We start from the raw sequence: 10693 nt of genomic DNA, 5'->3' as shown, positions 1-10693 counted from the left end.
TCGCGGCACTGCCCCGCCATTTTTTTAAAAATTTTTTTTTTATCTTTTTTTTTTTTTTTTTTTGAGAAATTGATTGTGATAAGAATAATTTTATCAAATCTACAGATTGATATCAATTCGGCATACTGCATTATTATTCTTAATGAGCTACCCAAAATGATCATACTTCCTAGTTTCACACAATCCAATTGTCATTTACGATAGGCAGAATGGAGACGCTTTCATGCTCTGTTTCGGCGACTTGAGTTCACCGAGTTTCTACAGGATATGCCTTGGGAGATACTTTGGGTGGGGAAGGTAGACGAACGCATAAATCGTAGTCGTTGCTGTATCGCTTAAAATATCAAGTTTTATTTCATTTTGTTAATTAAACATCACCTCAATTAAGATACACATTCACAAGATGCGCATTCTTCTCTTTATTTTTTTTTTATTGCATAACATTAGAGATCTCTTTCCTTAATTTAACTGGTAATTATCTGAGCAAACACAAAATTTAACTGTTATGTAACATATTACTCTTCAAAAAGATTTTTCAGCGATATATAAAAGTACTTTCAGCAGATGTGTTATTTTTTCTATTTTCACAGGTACTAATGTATATATTTTATTATTTATTCAAAATAAGAACTTGATTGGCTTATAAACCGATAATGTCTTTCAGTAATGACAATTAGTCATTACTGAGATCTGATAATCTAAGATACTTTGCATACTTGCAATTGGACAGCTCGCTTCTTGATTTCATAAATTTTTATTTATATGCTGTATATAATAAAAATAATTATAACACTTATATATACTACAGGTGATGCAGTTCAGACCGTTAACAATTCGGTTATTTATGCTCTTGTCGACTGGTTTCGTGTATGCTGATATTAGCAATTGGGATGCATGTAGTGGACGATTGGAGCGTGCTTTGGACGCAATTCAGAGAGATTCTACCAAAAGAAACAAATTGGACGAAGAGAAGACTGGAACATTGTACCAGCGGGAACTACGTTCTATTCCCCTAGAAATGTCTGTTTCCCGTATGACTATAAAGGTAATTTTCTAATTAATATCTAAAATCTTTTTTTTTATTTTGCATTATCAATTCTATGTCGATTACTCAGTGAACGCGTAAGAGATTAAAAAAAAATTGTGTTATAAAAAATAAATAAAATTGATCGAATAATAAACAAATCATGCATGTAATTTGGATTATTTTGCAGTTCCTGGAGAACACAAAAAAGGCGGGAGGCCATTGGGCGCGAGTTGAACAATGTGTGTATGAGCCCGATAACAATTCTCTGAAAACACGCGTTATATTTAATGATCTGTCAGTGTCCGCGACAGTATCTTTAATGCCACGAGATTATCATGCTCCAATTTCCGCCGAATCCTGTAGAATGACATTACGGTTGAGACGAGCAGGAATAGACTTTCTTACGAGTCCGATCGCCCGTGGACGCGGCCAGATGCGTATACGTACAGAATCCAGTTTCTTGGAACCTAGATTCGCCTCGATCTATGCATACGGCTGTCATCCTACGCGCCTCAACAAACAAATTAAACGACAGGATAAATGGCCACCATACTATAATTCAGGCAATGATAAGGTAAAAGCTACATACTTTTACAAAATAATATTTTTACGAAATTGTAAAACTTATTTCATGACATCTGGCTGAAAATAAATATAGAATAAAAACGCAGAGAAAATTGTAAATAATATATTGTATAATATTTTATCTTTTTTCCTTTGTCACAGGTAACACCGACACCCTTGTTACCTATGAATGAAAAGTACGATGCGGCAGAACCGAGAAAATTAGCGGAAATCACTGAAGAAACGGACGTTGTTATATCCAATGAGAGTCGACATCCACGTTACTCGCATGCTCATGAGACAAATTTCGGCGTATGGAAGAAGAATTCGTGGATTACTAAATCACTATTACGCCAAAGACGTTCGACGACGACTCAACATCAATTCGGGCGCATCGCGATGATTATTACACCGCAAGACTTCGCAGACACTGTCGTGAATGAACGCGAACAAACGGAAAAGTTTGTAAACTTCACCAACATTCTTAATTCAACCAACAACATTCAAAACAAAGATCCGTCGCAAAATATATCCCGGGAAGTAAGAGAATTCGTAGCAGATGACAATTTCGATAATCTATTTTCTATCGATTCGGAAGATCCGAATAGGAATTGGCAATCGAAAGAATATATTACGAGGGAAATGGAAGATGTGTTTTTACAAGGTGCTAGTCAAGTATTGACTAGATATATCGAAAATCAATTGCATCCGGCGATTAAAGAGACACTGATGTTGTCTATGGGTTACACTATTAGTTACGGATAGATACAGAAGAAAGACTATTACTCTATACAAGATTGTAATTGTATGTATATGTGTGTGTGGGTATGTGTATATGTGGCTAAATGTACAGAATTTTTAATAAATAATGAGCGATGGCTAAAACCTTTCATTGTTTTATATGCGAATAAAAATTACTTATTCTATGCAGAGATATAATCAAAATATTTTTTTATATTATAAAAACAATTTAAATTTTCTTTTTGTAACGAGATTATAATTTGCGGTAACGTTTAAAATGTTAAAATATATATTAAAAATTTCACCAAATAATTAACTCTTTTATCTTAAATTTTAGCGACGCCAAGTACGTACATACATTACGTATGTACATACATTGTGAAACTGTGTTGAAAGCTCATTGAATATATATATATATATATATATATAGCTATACAATAGGAATACAAAGCGCATGTCAAACAAATTAAATCTTTCGGCTGATCTCACTTAGTTACCGCAAGTTTGCATAAATGACTTCCAATTCTGATTGATGAGAAAGATGAATTCCAAAATATACGAAATCGATCAAAATAATCGCACACCAGCGATGTACAGGTAATCATGTGTTACACGCTTCGAAACATTTTCTTTTTTTCGATTGCATTTTCTTATATTTTAAATAAAATTGCTTAATATAAAACAGACGTATTTGTACCTTCAAGCAGAGAAAAATATATATATTACTTGTTATTATACGAGAAATTTTGATAATATTTAAAAATGCGTCATTATATTGTCCCAGCGATCACAAAGGAACGGTAAAAGAAGAACAGTCGCCTTTTACTTTTCCATCCTGTTCCCAAACCTTGGCTCATCTTCAATGGTGGAAGGCGCAAAAGAAAAGAACAATACGCAAACGTCGTAAAATAATCTACAAGAATCAACAAAACAATATAACTTTGCAATCTTCAGATATTCTGCAAAAATTACATGTATGTTACAACTTTGAACTCTATTGTGTAAAACAAACTGCTCCCATATAATTTTTATTCTAGAAATATTTAATTTAAAGAAAGCATTTTATTGTACTTGTTTGTCCTTTAAGCGCTTTATAATATCAATGTTTGTCGTATCGCAAATCCACACAAAATTAAAAAAAAAAATTTTAAATATGCATGTCATGTATTGTCATAATTCCTCAAAAATTTACACAGGTAAATGTTGAAATAAATAGAAAAAGAAATAAGGATGCGGACAAAGCAATCGCAATGACGGATGTGGATCCACAGTATTTTATAGAATTATCTGGCAGACCAGTAGAAGAAAAATTTTCATTGAAACAATATATTGAAAATATACGAGAAATACTGAAAATGAAACATCTTATTGGTCAAGAAAAGGACGATTACATTCGCATCGATCAACAGTTTGAACAAGAATCACACAGACTGCGAAAGATCCAGGTATGAGAGATATAATCAAAAATTCCTTATTAATATTCTTATGAAAAGTCTTTATCTAATAACGAAGATGATAAACTTAGATAAAACACTTTATATACGCGCGAAAAGCTTTTTAGTGATCTGATACGATATAATTAGTCGAGTAATTTTTTGATGTAAATTGATTCATTTTTTTACCGTTTCATAAAAGTATTATAGTGAACGATACGTAAGTGGCTTCGAAGAATTCCTGTCAAAAGATCACGAAAAAAGTATGGATATGCTGAAAAAAGCGGAACAGGAAGTGAAGCTGACAGAAGAAATCAACAGTCAAAAAAATGAACTCTCGAAACAATTTGGTCAACGCAGATTGGATGTTTATTTTTGGGAAGATAATTGGAGAATAGTAAAAATGTGTCAAATTTTCCTTTATCGGATATCACCTATCTCTTGGAAAATCAAGCATGACTGGCTTTCCCGATTTGATTCAGGAAGCATTGTTTCCATTGATGCTACGAATTTATTTAGCAAATATAAAACACCAGATGAAGAAGCCTCTTTGGAGGACTTAATAGGTGATTCCAGATAAAACATTTAGTATTTTTTTTATCCTAAATATAAGAAATAAAATTAAAGATTTTAAGACTTTTTATCACGCACAGCCATACTGTGTTAAAATGCTATAGTAAAAAACTCGTATAAATCTTTTTCTTGCATTACACGTCAAATTTAATTAATTTCTTTATATGTCGTCATTTTTGCATGGCACTACTTCGGTATTATAGATTTTAAAAAATATGCTAAAACATTTCGTTTTTAATTATTTTAATCCAGTAAAAAAAATATAAACTATTTTTCCCCGTGTTAGAGCTATTCGAGCAGGACGTTAGTGATGTTGGGCCCACCGAGCTTTATTTTGAGGATCCTTTCGATTTAATCCGTATTTTTCAAGCGATGGAAACGCAAAATTTAAACGCACTTATTCATCTCGAATCGCTTGCTGCACCAATGGCGGATATGGCTATGACTATCACTGCAACAGAAATACAGATCAAGCAGGAAATCGATGAAATTACTTCAACGATTGATGATTTAGAAGTACATGTCAATCCAAATTCAATTATTCATTTAAAAATACATACAAAAATGTTTCAACTAGACTTTATAAAATTTTCTTAAATACTATCATTTGCCAGAAAAATGTTAAAAATCTGTACAAGATTTAACTCTTTCAATTTCTTACAACAATATACAACATTATACAATAATACTTTCTATCATTAATGATAAGTTTTACGAATCAAAGTATTCAATAGAATTCCATTAGCAAAGCGGAGGATAGAGCTGCAAACCTTGAAGAACATGCCAATTATCTTCTCCGAAATGTTTTTCGACGTCTTGTCTGCTCTGAAGAGGTACTCTATCTTCATGTTTTCGTGGAGGACACTTATGAGAGTTGCGTAGGTCCAAACGATGCAAATCTCGATAGCTTTACAATGATGAAATGGATCGAAAGAATCCATGAAGAATTCAATCGTCAGTTGGACAATTTACCTCGTGAAATTGTCCGGGCTTGCGAGAAGGAAGGGTTCAAACAAGAAACAAAAGCTATAAAGGAGGCGGAAAATGCTGCAAGAAAGGTAGAATTCAAATTCAAAACTTTATTTTTTATCCGTGATAAATATAAACCTTGCAAATATCTTAAACACCTTTTAATAATGATTACATTATACAAAATAACTTGCATAATTATTCCATATAATTATATACAGGATGTTCCTAAAATGACTATCTATTTTGTGAAATAATAAGAATTATGAAAAATTTATGCCTTTTATCCTGTATGTTTCTATATAAATGCGTTCTTACATATTCATCATTAATGATATGGGTCTGAAAAGAAAATAAAAAAATTTACGAAAAATCGTGTAAAGCAATTAAACTTTTATAAATACATGAATTTATATAACAATGGACATACCCCATTACGCATAGTGTATAACAATTTTTTAAAATACCTGTAATTTCATCAAAATAGATAGTTATTTTATAGGAACATCCTGAACATAATTAATGTTTGGATTATAATTTGTATATCTACTAGTTTCAGTTAATGCACCGATTATTGGATGCGCTGAAACGCATCATGGAACCGCCTACGAAAAAGAAGCGACCATTAAATCGACGTTCGATGCCTATCACGGTGAAGACGAAGCCGCCGTCACTTGCGCTGAAACCGACGGATGAAGAAATTCAATATCTCACCTTTTTCACCGATTATTGCAAACATAACGACTTTATCACATACCGTTCCAAGTTGCCAGATGATTTTCGATTTGACATTCTAGAGCAAATGTAGCAATATCGAAATAAATGCAATGAGGTCAAATAATGTACTTTTGAATCAAGAGCAAAAGCATTTAACTATTGAGATTGAAGCAAACGAAAAAAAGTAGGGAAAAGAAATTTTGTAGAAAATATATAACGACATTCTGATAAGCAACGTAATCCGATTAATCGCAAACACACATTGTTTTATTAGATTTTTAGATTAATTTTATAAATGGAAGAAAATTAAATTAATAAAATTGCACTTTATTGTATCTTGTAATAATAATCATGTTTCCTTAATAACAAATACATTTATACATTTATACATCTATATTCATAACAAAAACTTTACAAATAGATATGAACTTTAAGAAATAAGCAGTCGATTCTTTGCATATATAAATAGAACATATTGCCGTATTGTTTCATACTTGAAAAATATGAGAACAATTATGTTGTAGTAATAATAATATAACGATAGTAGCATTTACTAAAATATTGCTAGATGATTTAAGACGTTATATGACCACAGATTTTCCACATTGACAAACTTCGTTGTTCGTGTTAATATGCATCTTAAATTTGTGCCAGCATAAAATTATAGTTTTTTCAATTTATTTACAAATTTTTACTTACATTTATATACCACTTTCATATGAACTTTTTCTTCATCGCAATGATAAAATTTTCTCAGTCGACTAGCATTGTCACACATTTATATTTATGATTATTTTAATCATTATATTGTTGCATACAAAATAAATTTAACTTAGCATAAATTCCACTGAAATCCATATCACTCTATTACCAAAACAAATTTCTATCATATAACAAATATAAATATATTATTCCCTAAATATATTATTATTGTAAATTCACTTGTAAATGGTGCTAAAAGCACTATTTTTATTAGTTTGACAAAAAAAATTTGTCGGTATCTCAAACCGTTTCTTCATACTTTGCTCGCCTTTCATTGTCTGAGCAATAAACTAAATACACTCGCAACTATAACATATTTTAGTTAAAATTCCATTGTACATATTTAAATAACAATTCTTTCAACTTTTAGTAAAAAATTCATATCTTATATGCAACAATCTAATACAGAAAGAGGAACAATAGTCGTTAAAATCCCTCGTTCTCATTTTTTTTATATCAATGCAGCTCTACAGTTGATATATATTTATATGTACAAACATACATACACACACATACAAAAGCTCAACATAAGCTTTACATCGCTTCAACAGCGTTAGTTTCACCGCGAACAAAAGTCAAAAAAAGATGATCGACACCATTCTCTTCTTTCAAGTCACTATGTTGGTTCCCCATCACAATTGGGAAAGGAAGATGAAGTGGAAGTTATAGAAAGTGTTGTTAAAGGAGAAACTGTCCGCGATTGACAATATCAGAAGACGCATGTGCAGTCTTCCGACGCCCTGGCCTACCTGGCTCGTTTCCGATTCAGTTTAGCCAACTTGCGTCGCTTTAAAATCAACTGATATAGTGTGTCTAAGCCCTCGTGGAGTCCTTCGCCCGTAATAGCACACGCTGGTTGTACACGAATACAAGAACTACCAGGCATTCCAGTTAGTTCCAAAACTCCCAAATGCTTTTCCAGTTCGCTGACTTCCTTCGCGCCTAGATTGTAGACAGCAGCTTATTAACAAAACGAAGTAAAATATTCAAGCTAGAGAATTACATTTACTGTATATCGTTATTTACCTACTGACTATATTAAATTTTCTCCACAAACTATCTATATTATATATATAAACTACATTCCAAAGTAAAAAAACTAATATCGATTAAAGTTAATAAATTGATAAAAAGTGTTAAAAGAAAAGAAAAAAGAAAAGAAGAAGATAAAAAAGAGAGAAAAAAGGAAAAAAAGAAAAAAAAGGAGGAAGAAAGAGTGGAGAAAAGAGAGAGAGAGGAGAAAGGGGGGAGAGAAAGAGGAAGAGACAAGACAAGGCAAAAAAAAAAGGAAAGAAAAGAAAACAAGATAGAAAAAATAAAAGGAAAGGAGGAAAGAAAAAAAAAACAGAAAAGGGAAACGAAAGAAAGAAAGAAAGAAGGAAAAGAAAAAGGATAGAGAAAAGAAGAGAGAGAAAGAAAAGAAAAAGAGAAAAGTAGAAAAAAAGAGATAAATTGAGTAAATTGGTAATCTCTATATTAAAGCTCTACATGTGCGCGCGCAAAATTTGTTCTTACGTCACCTTCCGAAGCAATTAAAGATTTACTAGAGACAATAATAAATTGAATAATAAACCCCTATAAGAAAGGAATTGCGTATTTTATGTATTTAATCAATGATTAACAAATAAATAAATAATTTATTTTGATAAGCTCTAATGTTTAAACGATGTGCTTCGTGCTGTTTACGTATACCTTTAGAAAAATTTCTTGTTCCACTGTCCTTTATGTGTACATATGTATAATGTTTGTAGTATCGGTTATATACCAGGTAAATCCTGTTTGTTGGCGAGAATTAGAATCGGCACACTCGCATTGTCCGGACTCCTCGCTGTCCTAGTCAGTTCCATTTTTGCCTCTTCAAGCCTCTCGGTGTCGCAGGAGTCAACGACGAAAATGATACCGTCTGTGCATCTCGTGTATGATTTCCATAATGGCCGTAACTTTTCCTGTCCACCGACGTCCCATACAAGGAAATTAACACCTACATTAAAAAATATTAGATGAAATACTTAAGGCTAAATATTTAAATACTTAAGAAGGCTAAATACTTAAGATTTAATTTATTGAATTTTGTAAATAATTAAGAAAAGATGGACAGAAATGAGGAAAACGTACCTTTAGCTTTTCCGATGCCGCCGCGAATTCTCTCGCAGTTAAAACCGATGGTCGGCACAGTATTGAGATATTGATCGAATTTGAGTCTGTACAGGGCGGTTGTCTTTCCGGCACTATCGAGACCAAGCATTGCCACATGGAACGGAGTTCCCGTGGGAAGTGCCTCGAGAAGACCGCCGCTCGTGCCACTCCTACCCATCCCAGCGCCCATCCCTCTTTCTTCCCTTATCTTGTTCTTGTTTTTTTCGCGTCTATCACAACTCTCTTTTTTCTTCTCTCGCTCTTCCTTTCTTCTATTTCGTCCCAATCCTATCTAGCATCTAGATCCCGCTCCGTGAGCGAAATCTCCTTCAAACTCAACCTTTGATGCCTGTAAAAGGATTCGCCGTTGCGAAGTTGTCCACTACCGCGTCGTCTGAAAAGTAAGCGCATCCCATGGTTAAGATGATTCCTGAACCGGTTTCGTGCGAGATATACAGGTGCGACCTAAAGTATCTTTTCTAATAAGTAGGACCCCCGATTTGGATCGGGGTCAATGTTACTTTCGATATTGAACGAATCATGGTAATTTCGCGTTTCTCCCGATCGCTTATCCCTCCGCCGAACGGACGCAGAGTCACACTCATGACCATCATAAAAAGGTTTATAAAACTCGTATCATAATCGAAATATATATATATGCACATATATATACATACATTCATATATGCATTGTACAAAAATATATCAATAATTTTTATTTTAAAAATATTTTTTATGCTTTAATTGATATGTACTAATATAAAAACAAAAAAAAAGAATATTTAAGAGCACTATATATAAAATTAATTAAAATCTAAAATTTTGTTTTTCTATTCACGTTTGCGCAATGACATAACAGAATTGAAATTTTTGATATATCCATATAATCAAACATTCAATTGTTCTAGCTATTCCCACTTTCTTTCATTAAAGAAAGATGAAGCTTCCAGCTATGTCTTCGCTTTCTTCCTACTTTCTTAGGCTCAATCATTAATGTTCAATCTGTAATATATACTATATCTATGATTTATGTACATACAGCCTTAATATATAAAAAAAAACAATCATAGGAATATTGCATAATAGCAATATCTACCTTAAATATATCTACATTATAATTAAATAAATAATTGAAGTGAAACTGATACTTGCAATATACATAATGTTAATTATCTTTTTATCTAATTAAATAAATAATATAAAAAATTTGTGATAAAATATAGTGAATGTTGATTTGATCTTCACGCACAAATTAAACGTATTATTTATTTATATCCTAAATCGAAGCAAATCCTTGAACAATGTATCATTGTCTCACGGAAAGTGGACTGTGCAACCATAAAAGAAATCAAGTCGGTTCTTTTCGAAACGGGGTTCAACGAACGGGAATAATTGGAAGGGGTTCATTTGCCTACAATCTCAATTGCCTACAGTTTCGTTGGCCTACATAATTTGGTCAATATAGCTTCGATTGTCAACAATCCAGATTATCTATAAGCATTATCGCACACATACATGTAATAATTTAATGTACGTGCACACATTGCACACACACATAATTTTATTGCACACATGTATCTTATACACATAATAAAACTAAGATTGTTTGAGCATTCCTTAGTGAAAAAAAAAAAAATAAAAATTGATAGAGATTTATAATCGTACAATTTTATATATAATGAGAGATACGAAGATTCACGAAAAACGAAATCCATCCCACATCGCCCTTTCTGTGTAAAAAAAAAAAAAAATCTATAATTATTTATTATAT

At 32.1% G+C, this 10693-nt stretch overlaps 3 protein-coding genes across 11 annotated transcripts in view; 2 read left to right on the top strand and 1 right to left on the bottom strand.

Moving 5' to 3' along the window:
* LOC115242475 overlaps positions 1 to 2464 on the top strand; it is a 3949-nt gene extending 1485 nt beyond the window's left edge. Inside the window, exons 2-4 of the mRNA XM_029818789.1 lie at positions 809 to 1045; positions 1215 to 1601; positions 1754 to 2464. Coding sequence (XP_029674649.1) covers positions 812 to 1045; positions 1215 to 1601; positions 1754 to 2356 — 1224 coding nt within the window. The 5' untranslated portion in view covers positions 809 to 811 and the 3' untranslated portion in view covers positions 2357 to 2464. The remainder of the gene's footprint in view (positions 1 to 808; positions 1046 to 1214; positions 1602 to 1753) is intronic.
* A 359-nt stretch (positions 2465 to 2823) lies between these two features.
* LOC115242510 (cilia- and flagella-associated protein 100-like) lies at positions 2824 to 6367 on the top strand. Its single transcript, XM_029818879.1, has 7 exons — positions 2824 to 2929; positions 3117 to 3306; positions 3529 to 3777; positions 3968 to 4331; positions 4625 to 4854; positions 5073 to 5396; positions 5861 to 6367. The coding sequence occupies exons 1-7, from the start codon at positions 2865 to 2867 to the stop codon at positions 6113 to 6115; spliced, it is 1677 nt and encodes a 558-aa protein (XP_029674739.1). The 5' UTR covers positions 2824 to 2864; the 3' UTR covers positions 6116 to 6367.
* The window catches only part of LOC115242486 (ADP-ribosylation factor-like protein 4C), a 9190-nt gene continuing 4851 nt past the window's right edge, over positions 6355 to 10693 (bottom strand). For 6 of the 9 annotated variants that reach the window (XM_029818834.1, XM_029818799.1, XM_029818816.1 and 3 more), the window contains 3 exons: positions 8902 to 9316; positions 8552 to 8767; positions 6355 to 7746 (listed from right to left, as the gene is read on the bottom strand). In XM_029818834.1, coding sequence (XP_029674694.1) covers positions 7532 to 7746; positions 8552 to 8767; positions 8902 to 9112 — 642 coding nt within the window. In that variant the 5' untranslated portion in view covers positions 9113 to 9316 and the 3' untranslated portion in view covers positions 6355 to 7531. Of the gene's footprint in view, positions 7747 to 8478; positions 8768 to 8901; positions 9317 to 10693 lie in introns of all 9 variants that reach the window. The other 3 variants (XR_003885060.1, XM_029818854.1, XR_003885059.1) reach the window with 3 other exon arrangements.

The sequence above is a fragment of the Formica exsecta genome, unplaced genomic scaffold (genome assembly GCF_003651465.1).
Source record: "Formica exsecta isolate Colony F162 unplaced genomic scaffold, ASM365146v1 scaffold120, whole genome shotgun sequence".
Taxonomy (NCBI): Eukaryota; Metazoa; Arthropoda; class Insecta; order Hymenoptera; family Formicidae; genus Formica; species Formica exsecta.
This window is presented reverse-complemented; position numbering and strand designations above follow the sequence as displayed.

What these genes read in the sequence shown, in the direction of transcription:
- LOC115242510 (XM_029818879.1), top strand. Translation starts at nt 2,865, where the DNA reads ATGAGAAAGATGAATTCCAAAATATACGAAATCGATCAAAATAATCGC. An exon ending in ATATTCTGCAAAAATTACAT is followed by an intron (nt 3,307 to 3,528) that starts GTATGTTACAAC and finishes AAATTTACACAG; the next exon opens with GTAAATGTTGAAATAAATAG. An exon ending in CGGAAAATGCTGCAAGAAAG is followed by an intron (nt 5,397 to 5,860) that starts GTAGAATTCAAA and finishes TATATCTACTAG; the next exon opens with TTTCAGTTAATGCACCGATT.